General features: G+C 39.6%; 1 protein-coding gene across 2 annotated transcripts in view; it reads right to left on the bottom strand.

The window, feature by feature from the left end:
* The window catches only part of LOC145673395 (uncharacterized), a 476309-nt gene that overhangs the window by 358984 nt on the left and 98501 nt on the right, over nt 1-18824 (bottom strand). For both annotated transcript variants that reach the window (XM_081743054.1, XM_081743055.1), the window contains exon 7: nt 8455-8708. In XM_081743054.1, coding sequence (XP_081599180.1) covers nt 8455-8708 — 254 coding nt within the window. The remainder of the gene's footprint in view (nt 1-8454; nt 8709-18824) is intronic.

The raw sequence follows: 18824 nt of genomic DNA, 5'->3' as shown, positions 1-18824 counted from the left end.
TCCAAATATTTGTGGGTACACTGGACTACACAATTATCCCAAAGTTTCGCAGCATAATGTCTTGAAGCTAAAATACATGGAACATAAAATGAAGAATTTTTAGTTAGAATTGGCTTTACAACTTGTATCAATTACGTCCCATTCGTTCATTTTTTTCTCTTTATGAATTAAAACGATTCGTTTAACATTTAATGATGTGTTTCCTTATAACTTGTAGTGAGAGCTTTTAGTTATTACTTCTCATACATTCTGCAACATAGTTGGTCCATATAATTAAGCTATTATATAATTTGATTAGTTTTTGTCGCTTGACCCTACAAGTGCTGTAGAATAAGTCGTCTAAAGTTGAATTGAATTGAAATGGTAGGGGTGGGTGCTCCGACGACAGAAGTCTTTTGGCAACCATCACTAGGTAAGAGGACACACAGTAGACGCGAAGAGACACAAACAAACACAGCTGAAAACCATACTATCCGTAGAAGAGAATATAAGGGACACACTAAAGCAGTCACTCAGGGCACCAGGCTAAGTGCAGAAAAAGAGAAGCACAAGTTAAAATAATAAATAAAGCAAGAAATGTTAAAAGCGGAGCACCCACAGAGTAAAACACTGCACTGTCACAGAAGCACATAGAAAAGTAAAATGGCTAATAAAACTTGCTGATGTCGCAGAAATCGAAACACCTTCAAGAGATATCAGGATCACCGTTGAGCAGAGTTGGGAGGTCAGCGAGATGGCCAAACTGAACACACACAGGCGAACGAGGCACGCAGTTCACAAGAAGATGACGAATAATCATGCGATGACCACAAAGGCGACAGTAAGGAGGAAGGGGTTCTCTGCAGAAGGTGTCCGTGTGTCAAATGACTATGACCAATCCGAAGACGAGCCAAAGTCCTCTCTTCCAATCATGAAGGGCAGAAGCTCGACGAGCAGACTCCAAGACGGAGATTCACAGCAAGGAGTTTGTTGTTGATCTCCTCATCCCATGATGACTGCCAGCGCTAAAGCAGCCATTTCCAGGGATGCAAACATGGCCTGGCACCCAATAAAACTGAAGATCATAGCCCTCAGCAAGGAGACCATGGCACTGAAGTAGTACTTTGCTCGACAAGTGGATGCGGAGACGTGACATCGTCAAGGCTTTGGATGACACTGCTGGAATCGGAGCAGATCACAATAGCGCGAAGCTAGCGGCGACGAACTTGCTGAAGAGCTTCCAAAATGACTTCCAATTCTGTGTTGTAAACGGTGCAGTAGGGATGAAGCTGAACTCGGGAACAGTGGATGTCTAGAACAAAAGCACAGCGAACATAGTCAGCCTGCTTGGAGCCATCGGTGAAGATGAGACGGTAGCCCGGATAGGAGGCCATGAGAGAGAGAAATTCCTGGCGATATTCCTGGTCACTGATAGTTGCGTTCTTGAACTGTGCCAAAGAGAAGTTGATCACCGGTTGAGGCAGTTGCCAGGGTGGAAGTGGCAGGAAACCCAAAACAACAGGTGGAGGTAGCTTGACAGCAAGATCTGCCAGATGTTCCAAGGCACGGATTCCAAAGACCTGGTGACTGTAGACTGTGCCTGATAACGTTAAAGACGAGGACCAGCTTCCAACGTAAAGCCAGAAGGATGATCAGGAATAGCCTTCAAATGAAGTAGATATCTTAGCTGCAGGACTTGGCGACGGTTCAACAGAGACGGCTCGTGAGCCTCGACATACAGGCTAAGGATTGGGCTCTTACGAAATTGCCCCAGTGGCAATTAGCAGACCTAGATGGTGGACTGTGTCCAGATGGCGTAGTACGTTGCGACGAGCGTTCCCCAAGCCACATAGCCGTAGTCAAGCTTCGATCGAATGGGACTTCTGCAAAGGCGACGCAGCACACCACGGTCAGCACAGACGCAACAACTTCATGCAAAGGAGACAGCTATACTTTAACGCACGAACAAGATGATTCCAAGTAAGACGACGATCAAACTGGAGGCCCAGGAAACGAATACACTTAACATTCTGGAGGCGATCGTGTCCCAAGGAAGGTTCTGGATCAAAAGCACAGTTGCGGAGGCAATAGAAGTGCACACAGTTTGTCTTGGTAGAGGAGTACTTGAAGCCAGAGCGAAGGGACCACTGATGCAAGTGGTTAGTTATAACTGGCGTGGAATTTTGCGAAGATCATGGGACAGACAATAGATCAGGAAGTCATTCACGTAGAGTAAACTACGAACGAAAAGTGTAAGTTCGTACAGCACACTGTTCACATATCCTTGCGGAAATCCATTCTCTTGTCGAAATGGCGCAGAAGAGGTTGATTCAATATTTACACGGAAGGAATGCTCGCCAAGAAAGTTCTGGAGAAAAGCAGCCAAATGGCCACAGAGGCCCCAAGTATGGAGTTGGCGCAGGATTCCATAGTGCCAAGTAGTGTCATAAGCCTTCTCCAAATCAAACAGGATGGCCAAAAGATGTTGACGGTGGTGGAAGGGGTCCTGGGTCGCAGTCTCCAAGTGAACAAGGTGATCTATCGTGGAGCTATAGAGCCGGAAGCCACACTAGATGCTGAAAAGAAAACCATTATGCTCAAGAAACTAAACGAGACTACTCTTGGTCATCGTCTCCAGAACTTTGCAAAGACAGTTGGTAAGGGCAATGGGCCGGTAGTGTGCAGAAGACGTAGCAAGGTTTCCCGGTTTTAGTATCGGAATAATGCAAGCCTTACTCCAAGCAGCAGGAAAAGTGTCCTCCAGCCAGAGCCGGTTGAAGAGATCTAGATGGCGGTGACCTTCAGACGGGGGATGCCGAAGCATGAAATAAGGTGTATGATCAGGACCTGGCTCAGGGTCCTTCGTGGAGTGTAGAACAGCAGATAACTCCGGAGCAGTAAACGGGGTATTGTAGCTCTCGTTGTTAGCGAAAGACAAAAGGCGTACGCTCATCACGATGCTTGATGGGCAGGAAGCCTGCTGGATGATGCGCAGAACTGGGAACGTCAATAAAATGTTGACCCAATTCAGACACTATAAGATCTTGGTCGGTAACCAGGATTCCATTAAGAACCAATGCAGGAATTCACTAGAAGGAGAATGGCGTTGTAGACGACGAACCTTAGACCATACTTCAGAGACTGAACTCTGGGCAGATATTGAAGACACATACGCGCGCCAGCTTCCTGTTTGGTAACATACTTAGCTCGGGCACGAAGACGGCGAAACTGCGCCAACATAGCATCACTAGGAGCACAACCAAAAACATTCAAGGCTCGTCGACGGGCACAGATAGCCTGGCCAATCTCTGCAGACCACCAAAAAACGATGCGCTTCCGAACGGGAATAGCTGCATCGGCTGTCAACAAGATACTCCGCTGAAAAGCCGCACACTGGTCCTCGACAGACTGTTGTAGGTCTTGGGTGAAGTCAAAGTTGGCACAGAACCGTGCCCAGTCAGCTAGGCGCAGATTGAGTCTAGACGAGTGTGCAGCTGGAGGGAGCTGAAACCCATTACGTACCAGTGGAATATGATCGTTGCCAGAGAGATCTGGATGTACACGCCACTGAAGTTGAGCTCCCAGGGATGGGCTGCAAAAGGACAAATCCATATATGAAAATGTCCCTGTAGCAATAGTAAAGTGCATTGGACTACCATTGTTCAATAAAATCAGGTTCGTCTGGGCAAGAAAAGCTGCAACCTTACGATCACGTTCCTCAGTCCGACTAGATCCGCATACGGTATGGTAAGAGTTGAAATCACCAACAAAGACAATAGAGGCTGGAAGCTGGTGAAAGACGTGTTCCAGATCGGCTCCAATGAAGGCGTCAGTGTGGGGGATGTACGTACAGCGGATGGTGATAGGCTGGTGCAGAAAGATACGTAAAACAACAATCTGAAGAGGACTCGTAATATGCAGCATAAAGGAATGGTAGCAGTCGGACACTCCAATAGCTACTCCGCCTGCCGCACGACCATCCGTGATCTTGTCTTGACGATATAGTGTGTATCCAGAGACTAAACAGGTGGCGGTAGGCGTGAAGTAAGTCTCTTGGAAACAGAAGAGCATAGATCCAACATTGACAAGAGCCGATAAAGTTCCTCATGGTGAGAGGAATATCCGTTGAGATTCCCTGGAGTAAAGCCATAATTTAAGCGGAATCTACAACAAACAGTTTTGATCCATGCTTCGCCTTACGACCAGTCACAAGTTGAAATGCATCTATGTCGTCATTCTTCACCTCTTCCATAGACGAGACACCGCTCGCAGAGGGACTGTGTGGTTTCTGCTTAATCTTCTTTGTGTCGGGAGGGCTCGAAGAGGGCTTGCGGGATGTCTTAGACTTGAGAGTGTGATCAGAGGATGCTGACTGAGAAGATGGGGTCAGCATCTTTTTTTCGCTCTTTCTTCAAAGGCTTGCTAGGTATGCCAGAAGTAAAGGACTTAAGAAACTGGTCGCGGAGAGAGCGAGCAGAAGTAGTTTTACTAGAGGACTGCGAGGCTGTAGTCTGGCAGGCGACCGAGGCGCAGAAACAGTAGAGGCAGCAGCAGTCGATGGAGTCGCATGAGTCGTTTAGATGACAGTTGCACTAACAGATGGACTAGCATTGCAGCAGCAGCTGCGACTGTTTGTCACTGATGATATGAACAAGTAAAGTGCCAATACGTAATTTCTTAATATGGTCATCCGGAAATGAACCCGTAGCAATGTGACAGAGTTGGCGATACGAACAAACGGCGAGAGCTTTACTAAAGAACCAGCTGTCGCTTCACTTTTACCTTGAATTATCAGATAACGAGCGATGATTTTATTCTCATCTACTTTGCTTTATTCAGGAGCTGCGGTCAAAGCAGGATGATACAAATTCATAATCAAATTAATCCCAAAATCTTCTCCACTTCCCCGTCTGAGTTCCATAGCTGTCAACGAGGCTGACAGGTCCTACGTGCATGACTCTTGTCAGCAAGCTAAGCTGTCACAACAATTCAAGCTTGACAAGGGGCCAGGGCAACTTGCACCGCCGACTAATGGGTACTCTTAAGAAGAACCACGTCCCACCGTGTTAGGGTAGAGATCCGCGTTCCATTGTAAAACCCTGTGTCGCAGACTCCCAGGGTTCCCTTTCAAGGCATCCCTGCATCCGGTCCCGCTGGGTCCGCACACGTTTTACTCCACCGTCTCATGATCCCAGGTCCGAGCATCATCCAAACAATTCAGAGCCATATCCGGGACATAGCAGTGGTACGAAATCCAAAAATCCAGCCTTCTTCATCCGAGGTTCACGTTGCTACTATCGATCGGTGAGTTTTACAGGCAGGGTGATCAGCCCTACCCAACCCCCAACCTGGAGGATCAGTGGCTGACTGCAGTTCCGAAGAACTGGTCGATGAGAGCGCCGCTTCCCGACGCCAAAGTCGTCTAGATGTGAAAAAAGTAATATCTACTGGTATTTCATTAGTATTCTCTAAAATTTCTATATCATTTTGTAGGTAAATATTTTTAAGTGAATTTCTTCACGTTTGTTGATAGTGTCATCAAATGTATTATTAGCTGGAAGTGAATATCATTAAGATCATTAAGTAGAGAATATTAAACAATTAGTTGATTACTACCAGGAACATAATTTAAAAAAAAACACATGTTTAATATGATTAGGGGGAACATATTTTCGAGTTTGTTATATTGACCATTATCACTTGTGTATTTTACACGATTTAAAACTAAATACACTATTCAGGTAATATTTTCAGAAAAAGCGTCATGGTGTTAATGCTGGAAAATATGTAATTGTTTTATTTCAAATAAATATTTGAAAACAGTGTATTGATGAAAAAATAATGTTTCAAAAAATTAAGGTTTTTTTATGGATATACATTTACATAATAAAGGAAATTAGCTAATTATGTTAATAAAAGGTAGCCAAGAAAATTCTGTCGCTTTTGTGGAGGACTGTGTTTAATTGGCCCTCACACCGTGAGTTTAATGCGAATGGACATAAGGCGATGGTCAGTGGTTACTTTGGGTATATCCAACATACTTCTTGGTTGTGGCAGTTGAGTTACATCGTGAATTTGCGTAAGGACAGAGTGAACATGGGACCTCCACAGATCGTCATAAAGACATGTATGCTCTAGGAACTGGGGTGAAACGCCGCTGCAGCGGGATGAAAAAAATGCCAAGACTTTGGTTAGGGAGTCGTGACTACACGGACGGAGCAGCTGAGGTTTAACGAGTTCAAGAACGGTGACGAAACACTCGAAGACGTACCATGAGCCGGAAGACCATGACATGTAGAAAATGAAGATCTTCAGGCAGCAAATGAGACGAACAATAGCCAGACATGTGAGGAACTGGGACTAGAATTCAATGTCATTGGATAAACCATTCGGCAGCACCTCCATCTAATTGGGAAGCACTACAAGTTAGGTCTTTGGGTCTCACATGATTTGACTCCGGCCCACAAGGCAACACGAGCAGACACCTGTGTTTTTTTTACTGTCTTGTGTGAGGAAGAAGCTATTTCTGCACAGGGTTCTTACATGTGATGAAAATTGGATTCTGTACGAAGCTCCACGGCGCCATCATCATTGGTTAGCATCCCATGAACCCATTCCAAAACAGCCGTAAATAACACTGAACCAGAAGAAGGTAATTCTTTGTGTTAGAGCGTCAATGCAACTGTGTACTGTCACCAGTTGGGCCGTGTTCAAGAAAAACTCAAAACTGGAGCCAGCAATTCTGAATCGGAAAGGGGTCCTCCTGTTACAGTACAACATTAAGCCCCATGAGGCTACGATGACCTGGAACATCATTCTACGCCGTGGATGGGAAACAATATTGCATCCACTTTATTCCCCGGATATTGTGTCGTTTGATAATGACCTTTTCAATTCCTTGGATAATCACCTTCGAGGACACCAGTTGAAATCAGTACTAAAGGCCAAAATGCACTTGATACCTTCTTCGCTTCACGGCCACGACGTTCTACCGTGATGAAATCCATGGGCTTCCAAAACGTTGGTACGAGGTCGTCAATGCTGATGAAGACGATTTTCGATCTTCGAGGTACGTCGTAGGTGACATATTAATTTTCGAATCTGGTGGGTGAGAAAGCGACAGAATTTTCCTGTCCGGGCGTTTGAAAGATACTTATCGTATTGACGAGATTGAATCGTTACTGAGGTTTATGTTAAATTATAAAGACTATTAAATTTACATTTTCCTGGAGAATGGTTCGGATTACCTCGTAAATGTTTAAAAAATGTGCTAGTAATTTTGTAAAATTAATTTTAGCTCTATTCGTTTTCTGAATATTTTATGATAAAAAATATATACAGCAGTGATTTCAGGTTCTATTAACATAATAAATGAAGGTTGATAAGTTATCTTATTCTCCTTATCTGATTCCATGGGTCTTAATCTGGTAATTATGACTATCTCCGTAAGTGATATTTTAAAAGTTACTAAAAAGTAGTCTATAGTGGCAGAGAATAAGTTATTGCAAAATATATACTAGTAATACCAAGATAGATTTTATAAATTAAAAATCAGGTTCAGTTTGATTTCTATTTATGGGTATCAAAGAAGTTGAGCTCTATCGTTGTTCTTATTGCTGTTTCAATTACTCTGATTTACTCACGTGACAATTCATGTAACCAAATCGCTTGTACTCGGAGCAATGAATTGCAACATTTAACCCGTTCACTATGAACTGAAATTTTCTTCTAAATACATGCAGGTTTAAACTAAAACCTATGCTCTTATGAAGTGGCAATGTCTTTTGAAGTACTCCATTCTCTGCTTATTGTCTTCAATAATAATACTAATAAACTTTGAAGTGTTAATGACTCTTTTCTAGATAGACTAATATTACTTGTTTCGTCCCATCTTAGTTGTTGATCTTCCTGTCACACATAAGTCATTTATAAGGGTACCAAAGCAATAATGTAGGCAAGAAAATGTTTGAAATATCAATGATTCAGCTGCTTATATCTGTTTATCTCTAAACTGTCGTGGATTGGTGTTAGCCGCCTCATGATAACTCTTTAATACAGTATACTAAAACTTGTAGTAGTTTGTTCGTGATAACGCTTTACTTATAAAGTATTTCAGTTATGTGTGTATACTGGTTCTTACGAAATCATGAAGGTGGAAGAGAAAGTAATAGTTAGGAGGAAGAAATACATATTCTATTCACTAATTTCTGTTCTTGCTACCAATGTCTACATATGATTACGCTGTCCTATTGTTGGTTGATAATAGTTTCAAATTGGAAAGTCTGCCACATAAATTAGTGAGTTACCACTATTTACCGTTTCTGTTATTAACAAACTCTAACTCCAGTAATGAGCGATCTCAATTAAAACAAAGAAATATAATTGATAAAAAATATCATTACATTCACGCATGTATCAAATTTAAAAGGCGAAATAAAACGAACCTGGAAATAATATTTTATTTAGCAAACTTACCTCGAAACGTTTTAAATAATCACAAGTCGTAGTATATACATCATTTATCCCAACCATCCTGCATAGATAAGAATAAGAATACTTTTGATGTAATTCGTTTAATTCAATACAGTGTGATTCAACATCATTTTGTGTTACAGCCAAACAAATCGTTACACTTTCCATATGAGATGTTGATTTCAACTTGGCAGAAATTTCTCCAGAAAATTTTCTCCAGATAGACGATGGATATCCAATTTCTTCTATTAGAGTGTCTGTGGTTATAAACAAACAAAAGTATAGTTTTAGTTTAAAACATATGAAAATGTTCTTCAATTTATGCTCATTATATTCTTAAAAGATAAGCATTTCAAAGTTTTAATAAAGCATAAATAACCACAAATTCAAATATTACTTAACATAGAATGTGGATTGCCAATCAGATTGAGTATTATGTATTTCAAGAAAAATTCTGTTGATTATGTGTAGAAACATACTCAAGTAGAGGAACGTTATACATTTATTTCAAATGTATACCACTGCTTTTCGGTTGCGCTTGAATGTGTTTTCGAATCTAACACTCGCAAGAAGTGTATCAGCAGGTCAAAAGGATGCTCAACTCTGATAAAATATTAGCTACTTACCTATGGATTAAAACAAAAATGAATGCTAATCTTTTAAAACTTGTATATAGGAGTTCATTTTCACGAAAGGAATTATTTGTGCATTTCATGTACAAATATGTCTACTAAGTTTTCACTTACCGATATGTCTTAATATATTACTTATAAACGAAGAAACTGTATAAATGCTATCAATTCAAAAACAATATTTAATAATAAAGTTTCCCTTCAGTCACGTAGCCAGGATTTCGTAATGGGGGGGGGGTCCGAGACATTAAATACTGTGGCTATCATACAAGACTTCGATTATTGTAAACTATTTTACTGGTAACATATATTGGTTCGTTTAGTCAGGATTTCGTAATGGGGGAGGGAGTGTGACATGAAATATTGTGGTTATCACACCAGGAGCTTGATCAATTTAAATTATTTTACTAGCAACATATATTGGTCTGTTAATGCAATAAAATTAGGACATGTTTCTAAGTGTTTTAGTAACAAAATATGAAGAAATCTCGAATAAAAGAATATTAAAAAAGTTTTAAAAAGATTTTGCAATATCTAAGTTCCTTCTTCTGTTCATCCAAATATAACAATTTTCCTTTCATTATGACCTCAACTATTAAAAAGTACGTATCCAATAATGTAAAATATTTTATAATATCTGCGTTCCTTTCTCTGTTGAATCAAATGTTAACAGGACTTGCTTTCCACATAACTTTTTGTTTCTATTTTTCCGTCGTCTACTTTCTGTTCCAAATGACAAGTTAAAGGAGCAGTAGAAAACCGTTTCTGAAATAACAAGTTTGATACTGCAGAGAAGCGATGATGAAAAATTATTTTCATTTTTTGCTTTAACGCTTCGTGTAACGTGGGTTCCTGTCACCACGGCATGGCGCGTCCTCAGGTTGCGGATCGAGGAGAAGGCCTCTAGATATAGAGGTTAGCTGCGAATATACTGAATAAGCAGTCGCGGACAGCCGACTAGGAGTGGTTCTCCAGCTTGGGGGTTTGGGTACGGCTAACAACCTCATCCTGTAAAAAAAAGCACTTCTTCAGAAATATTCACAAAAGCCTCGGACAAGGACTGATAACTTGGCACGACCTCAGCAAAAGAAAATGGACATGAGATTTGGAACATGGAATATTAGGAGTCTGTATAGGGCAGGCGCGTTAAAATCCGTAACGAGTGAGTTAGAGAAATACAGGATGGACGTAGTAGGAGTTCAGGAAGTTAGGTGGGAAGGAAATGGATCTGAGAATTCCGGAAATTTTACGTTCTTTTACGGGGAAGGAAGTAAAAATCACCAGTTAGGAACAGGGTTTTTCGTTCATAAACGTATATTACCAGCAATTAAACGGGTTGAATTTGTCACTGATAGAATTTATTTTATTACTCTTAAGGGACGGTGGTGTGATATTATGGTTTTAAATGTACATGCCCCAACTGAAGATAAGGATGACGATATAAAAGACAGTTTTTACGAAGAAGTGGAACGGATATTTGACCAGCTCCCGCGATACCATATGAAAATTCTATTAGGGGATTTCAATGCGAAGGTAGGACGAGAGGATATTTTCAAACCGATTATAGGGAACGAAAGTCTGCATAAGGAAAGTAATGACAACGGTGTTAGACTCGTGAACTTTGCAACTTCCAAAAACCTAATCGTGAAGAGTACAAAATTCCCACATCGCGACGTTCATAAATACACTTGGACATCACCAGACGGAAAAACACAATCAAATTGATCACGTTTTAGTAGATAGAAGAAGGCAATCTAGCATAATTGATGTCCGGTCGTTTAAAGGGGCTGATAGTACCTGGTGGCAGCGATAGTACGAGAGAGGTTATCGTTGAATAAAGGTAATATTCATTGTCCGAAAACAGAGAGATTCAATTTAAAGAAATTAGAAGAGAGCCAGATAAGAGAGGAATACCAGATTGAAGTTTCGAATAGATTCTCGGCTTTAGAAGATTCGAAGTGCACTAGTGTTGAGGATACCTGGATTGAAACTAGAGATAGCATTAAAATTTCAGCAAAAGATAAATTGGGACACGCGGAAATACGTAGGAACAAACCATGGTTCAACCAGGAATGCATAAAACTAGCACAGAAGAGAAAACAGGCAAAATTACGTTGGCTACAAAATCCGAATGAAATAACTACACAAAATTTCGCAGATATCAGGCGGGAAACTTCGAAAACTTTTAGAACAAAGAAACGCAATTTTCTGAAAGTTAAAATTAAGGAACTTGAAGATAATAGTAAAAATAAAAACATGCGGGACATGTATAAGGGAATCAACGAATTTAAGAAAGGCTATCTACCTCGTGCTTATATATTAAAGAAATCTGACGGTACAGTTCTCACTGACACGGATAGCATCTAAAAATAGATGGAAATATTTCTTTGACGATTTGCTTAACACGCAACCAAAAACTAGTGTGCGTGGAGAAAAGGAGATACACGCCGCAGAACCGTATATTCCAGAACCCAACCGAATAGAAGTAGAAACCGCTATAAAGAAATTAAAGAAACACAAATCTCCCGATGTAGATGAAATTCCGGCTGAGTTAATTTTAGGTGGTGGCGAAAAATTGTGGAACAAGATACACAAACTCATTCTCCTTATCTGGAACAAGGAAGAATTGCCACAAGAGTAGAAAGAGTCAATCATATTTCCAATTCACAAGAAAGGCGACAAAACTGACTGTAATAATTATCGAGGCATTTCTCTTCTGTCAACATCCTATAAAATCCTTTCAAATATTATTTTTGCAAGACTGACCCCATACGCAGATGAAATTATTGGAGATTATCAGTGCGGATTTAGACGAAATCGATCAACTATCGACCAAATATTTACCATTCGCCAAATACTCAAAAAGTAGGAATACAATACCCCAGTGCATCAACTATTTATTGATTTTAGAAAGGCGTATGACTCGGTTAGGAGAGAAACATTATACAACGTTCTTACAGAACTTGGAATACCGAGAAAGCTAATTAGATTAATTAAGATATGTTTAAATGAATCCCAAAGTAAAGTCCGGGTAGGAAAATTTTTGTCCACGAGTTTTCACGTCGAAAATGGTCTGAAACAAGGAGATGCGTTGTCGCCATTATTATTTAACTTCGTTCTGGAATACCTATAAGGAAAATCAAAGATAGCAACCAGGGCCTACAGTTGAACGGTATTACCAGGTTATGGCATATGCTGATGATGTAAATTTAATAGGGGATGGTAGGAGAACAATAGAAATAAATGCAGAGATCTTATTAAACGCTTGCAGGGACATGAGTTTAGAAGTTAACGCAGAGAAAACTAAATACATGGAAGTGCGTCGGGACCGTAATACGGCAAATTATGGATGCGTTAAAATATTAAATAATACTTTTGATAAAGTGGATAGTTTCAAATATCTAGGATCAATAGTAACAGAGGAAAATCATATTCACGAAGAAATTAAATGTCGACTAAAAGCAGGGAATTCGTGTTACTATTCGGTTCAAAATCTCTCGTCGTCGCGAATTCTGTCGAGGAATTTGAAGCTTAAAATATACAGAACGATAATTATGCCTGTTGTTCTGTATGGCTGCGAAGCATGGTCACTTACTCTGAGGGAAGAACATAGACGGAAAGTATTTGAGAACAAGATCCTGAGACGAATATTCGGACCCAAGAGGAACGAGAATGGGGAATGGCGGAAACTTCATAACGAGGAACTACATAATTTATATGGTTTACCCAACATTGTTAGGGTCGTCAAGTCTAGGAGGCTTAGGTGGGCGGGACATGTAGCTAGAATGGAAGAAAGTAGAAACGCTTTCAAAGTCTTGACTGGAAAACCAATCGGAAAACGACAATTAGGAAGACTTAGGCGCAGATGGGAGGACAATATTAAGATGGATCTCGCAGAAATTGGAATACTATGTAGAAACTGGATGCAGTTAGCTAATGTTAGAAGTCAGTGGAGAGCTTTTGTGAACGCGGCATTGAACCTCCGGGTTCCATAGGCCATAGAGTTAGTTGGTTAGAGTTATTTTTAACGCTGATTCTTCCTATTTCTTGCGTCTTTTTGTTTCATCCTTCCTTATTTTTTTAATCTCTTGTCTCGAAGGGGAAGGGGGTCGGGACCCCTTGGACCCACCCCTTGGCTACGTGCCTGTGTCCCTTGTTCAATTCCTGGTCGCTGATATCATATGATTTTTTTGTATTAAGATAGTTTCGTCACTCAATTCCGTAGTAACTTGAAGTAGAAAGCATAATACTTCAACAGTTACAACGTTATTCTTTTTAAAAAGAGTACTTACCACTGGCTTGATGGATGACTATATTTGTTATTTGTCAAAAACACTCTTCCTTAGTTTCATATGTCTTGTTCCGTTTTCAACATATGCTTGGTTTTCTGTATTAACTACCTCACTTAACTCAAACTTGACACTTCTTTTGATGATTGAGTCAATTTGGCATCACCTAATATAGCTTATGTCACTTGTACAACCATGTGTTCTATAAATTAAATAAGATCATAATATTATAACTAACCAAGTATGGCATATGAAACACAGATGTTGAATGCCGCGTTCGGGTAAGCCCTCCATTTACTTCTGCTCTTAGTCAACTAGATGCAGTTCCTACTTTGTAATCCTATATGTGCGAGATCAATCTTGATGGTGTCCTCTCATCTGCGTCTAGGTCTTCCTAGTGATTGCTTTCCGATCCGATTTCCAGTTAAAACCTGGAAAGCGTTTCTGCTTTCTTTCTTTCTGGCTACAAGACCTACCCTCCTGAGCGACTTAGATTTAATAACGCTAACAATGTACGTTAAAGGATATAAGTTAGGCTGTTGTTTGTTTCGAAGTTTTAGGTACGTTTCGCCAGCCCCCACCTTTGAATTTCGAACCAAAATTAATGTCAACCGTTTGTACTACGTTTGTTCCGGAATGTACCGCAAAAATTTTCCTTTGTACCACTTCCAGTGCACAGTTATAGAACTTTTAAAGTAGGGGCCGAGGAAACGGCAGTCCCCCAACTTGGAATTTCCAACAAAAAACCAATGCCAATCGTTTGTAGTACGTTTGTCCCGAAATGTACCGGAAAAATTTTCGTTTGTACCACTTCTGGTACACAGTTATATAACTTTAAACGTGGGGCTGGGGAAACGGCAACCCCCACCTTGGAATTTCAAACCAAAACGCATGTTAATGAATGTACTATGTTTGTACCGGAAAATACAGCAACAATCTTCGTTTGTACCACTTCCGATACCCAGTTATATAAATTTTAAAGTGAGTGGCTGGGGAAACGGCAGTTTCCCTTGGAATTTCTAAACAATACCTTTTCCAATCGTTTGTACCTACGCTTGTACCGGAATGTACCGCAAAAAGTTTCGTTTGTACTACTTCCAGTACAAAGATATAATAGGTTGAAACAGGGGGCTGCCGTTTTTCCAGCCCCCCCCTTGGAATTTCTAAACAAAGCCTACTCCAGTCGTGTCTACTATGTTTGTACCGGAATGTGCCCCAAAAATTTTCGTTTGTACCACTTCCGGTACAAGGATATCGGTTTTAAACTACGGGGCTAGGGAAACGGCGGGCGCTCACCTTGGAATTTCGAAACAAAACCTATGGCAATCGTTTGTACTACGTTTGAATGTACCGCAAAAAGTTTCTTTTCTACCAAGTCCGGTACAAAGTTATAATAGTTTTAAAGTGGTGGGTTGTGCAAAGGGCAACCTTTCCATATAGAAAGTGCCACCAAATATCATCGATCCTCTGTCGCGTGTGCCAGATGAAAATGTGGAAGCAATAAGAGAGTGTTTCTTCCGTAGTCTGAGGAAGTCAATTCGCGCAGCGAGCATGCAATTGCGTTGTCCACAAACGATTACGTTTGTGCGCGTATAAGGTGCAATTGTTGTAAGAAATTAAGTCCAACGATAAGCCACAGAGGGCAGCATTTGCAATTGAAATTCTGGATAGGATTGATTATGACCATAATTTCGTATTGAACGTTGTTTTCTCTGATGAGGCAAATTTTCACTTGTCTGGCTGTGTTAACAGACACAATGTTAGGATGTGGGGATGTAAGGATCCGCATGCGTACTTAGAACATTGTAGAGACAGTCCCAAATTGAATGTTTCATGAGCTTTAAAACATAATGCAGTTATAGGACCCTTCTTTTTCGTAGAGCAAACCATAACAAGAAATGTGTCCTTAGACATGCTTCAACATCGCTGTTCCCCAGTTACAACATTTGCAACCTCAAGTGACATTCCAATTGGATGGTACCCCGTCATATTGGAGCCTACAAGTGAACGAATACGTTGATACTGAATTTCCTGGCCGTTTGATAGACCGTGATGGGCCAATTTGGTGACCGCCACGCTCTACTGTTACCCCCTGGACATCTTCCTGTGGAGGTATGTGACAGACCTTGTATATTCTGGTGAAAAGGTGCGTAACAATGATGAACTGAAGAACCGTATTAGGAATGACATTGCTTCAGTAACACCTCAGATGTTACAGAATACATAGAGAGAGATTGAGTTCCGGCTAGATTGTGTAAGAGTTACAAATGGAGCTCGGGTGGAGTTAAACTGAATTAGAATGACATGTAAGTAAGACCAAAAAAACTTTTTGAGTTCCACTTTAAAATGCATTTTTCTTCTGTATCTCTGACCATAGTAAAACTATACACTTTTAAAAACCGTCAGTCCCATTCCGGACACTCTGTACAGTATAAATGAAACTAGTGGAAGTTAATTTAGCAAATGTACTTATTACGTAAAATCCGAACATTTTATAAGGTTAGTACAAAGATATAGTTCGGGATGGTTTCATTTATTTTAGTATAACATGAACTTAGCCGAAGAACCATTACAAAATTATGTTACGCAATTTCACTGGAAAGTAATTCTCTGTATCTTGATCTTTCCTTTTCAGGTATTATATTTGATTTTATTTACAAGCATTTATAATCTTATACAGGATTTTGATAATCGAATTTCCTTCTTTTTATCAAGGAAGTAGAGTTCGTGCAGCATTATCTTAAATAGTGCACTGTTTTATAGAATGATATTTTGTATTTCTGATCTACATTAAATTTTAATAGTGAACCATAGGTCAACTGTTATTTTTTAAAACTTAAACTGTGTAGACAAGCATCTGTCAGGAGAAACTCCTATCGTTGATAGATTCTGTTTTTTATCATCCAGATCATTGTACAATTCCCAGTGGCCATTTTGATGCAAATATAATGCTATGTAGTGGCCAATTGCATTTATTTTCTTTCGTGATCTTTCAGAGACAACCACTATTGCACGAAGCTTGAAGGTCCTTTCAAAATAACCCCCCTCGAGGTATTGCGGACGATGGAATATTCAGATCACTCTCAGCATCTGATGTATATGTATCTATTACCTCTATTAACAAGTGTTTGTTTGAGACGGAGAAGGTAGTCTTTTTTGTATTTCGACACATTCGTCCTGATTCAGTTGTTTTCAAACATACAGTGTTTGTTGTGGAGAAATAGTCTTCCAAAATGCTTTGCAGATTACCAGTTCGTAATTTGCCATTCCAACAGTTATTACTACCGGGTGAACAGCTCTGTTTGAAGGACAATGATTTTGTACCACAGGTGTAACTCTGGGTAACTGACGGATGGAGAGCAAGCATGCACGCTGCCATTTCTTTCACCGTTGACTTAGCAGACACTTGGCATACATTGTGAGGCAAGTGTGTTTAAGGGAATGCTTCCATCAGCAAATGCATTCTTTGACGATATGTGCTCAGAGTCACCCCATCTCGTACCATTCCAAGAATAAAGGAGGCAGTGGGACAGTCAGAAAACGATCGTAGTTCCGCGTAATATTGCTGACTCTCATATGCCGACGTTGCCAATATCTGCATCAGAGAATCAAAAGCACAAGTATTATTTCATATCATTTGTCTGCATTTCATCTTCAAAAATTTCAAATCTACTTTATTTATTTATTATTTATTTGCCATCAACACAACAGGCGTAAGCCCAATTATAGTGTTGGAGTATTACATAATACATTTACAATAGTTTTCGTAAACATAGAGTTCATATTACAGATGTCAATTTCTTTGTGTTTGATACATATTTTGTTATAAGTAGAACACATTCTCCAAATTGGTGATTTCAATAATACGTTGGTCCTCGCTTTTTTGCAATAAAACAGATCAGAGTTATTAGCACGAGTTTTAAGTGTCGGGACATGAAAATTTAATGTTGGTATGAGATCCGTACAATTAAATTCGTTTTGTACTATTTTATGGAGAAAAATCAAATCTGTCACATTTCGCCTTTGTTCAAGTGTAGGGATACAGAAGTTGTCTATTAATGTTAGATAATTTTCATAATATGGATAAATTCCAGTTGTCTTGTACGTCATGTACTTGATAAATTTAGATTGGACCTTTTCCAGTTGGTGTCTGTATTGCTGTTGTGATGGGTTCCAAATCACAGCAGCATATTCCAGTTTTGATCGGACATAGGCATAATACATTTTTGTTAGTGTAGTACTATTGTTAAATTCCTTTCCAGTTCTAATTATGAACCCTAACATCTTGAGAGATTCGTTAACTATATTCTCTATATGGTTAGTAAATGTCAGTTTCGTATCAAATATGACTCCAAGATCTTTGACTGAATTTAATCTATTTAGTAAGATCTGATTCATTGAGTAATCAAACTCTATTTGGCTTTTGTTTCTGGTAAACGGTAAAATGTTACATTTGTTTATGTTTACATTAAGTTTGTTAAGAAAACACCAATTAGCAATATTTTCCATGTCACGTTGTAAATCGAGACAGTCATGGATGGTCTTTATCCTACCGTATATTTTGAGATCATCAGCAAAAAGCAAATTGTTACTTAACAATATATGATCAGGGAGATCGTTAATGAATAAAAGGAACAATAACGGGCCTAGATTAGAGCCCTGGGGAATTCCAGAATATGCAATATATCCAGATGATTTATATTCCTTGTAGATAACAGTTTGTTTTCGATTATTTAAATATGATGAAAAGAACTTGATCAAGGGAGAAGAGAAATTATATTCGCCTAGCTTATGTAATAGTACCTTGTGATTGACTCTGTCAAATGCCTTTTCAAAATCTACATATATTACTTCAACCTGACATCCTACATCTAACGAATTTGCTATAAAGTCTGTGATAAGTGCAAGGTTTGTTGTTGTTGATTTGTATGGGAAAAACCCATGTTGATATGGTGAGATTACGGGTTGGATGTGGTCAATTATCGATCGGTATAAGATTTGTTCAAATATCTTTGCAAAAGTAGGTAAAATTGATATAGGCCGGTAGTTATTTATTTCGTGTTTATCATTGGTTTTTGGTATTGGGCTAACTATAGATGATTTCCATTTATCCGGAAAAACGCATGTTTTTAAAGCAAGATTGAATGAAATCCTTAGCGGATATGTAAACGCATCTATACAACCCTCTATGATATATGGAGGTATTCCATCAGGGCCAACAGCAGTTCTGGGCTTTAATTTTCTGATTGCCATTTCTACTTCACATTGAGTGATTTCCTCAATGGTAAGTGACTCTAGTTTGTTACTTACATAAGTTAATAAATTGTTCGTAGGAATGTCAGTGAAACCTGTATCTGGCACATATACTGACGAGAAATACTGTGCAAAAGCATTGGCTATTTCATCATTATGATAAAGTTCGCGTCCCTCATAATTTAATTTCCCCCCAAGA

This window comes from Thermobia domestica, chromosome 16, assembly GCF_964235325.1.
Source record: "Thermobia domestica chromosome 16, izTheDome1.hap1.1, whole genome shotgun sequence".
In the NCBI taxonomy this organism is placed as follows: domain Eukaryota; kingdom Metazoa; phylum Arthropoda; class Insecta; order Zygentoma; family Lepismatidae; genus Thermobia; species Thermobia domestica.
This window is presented reverse-complemented; position numbering and strand designations above follow the sequence as displayed.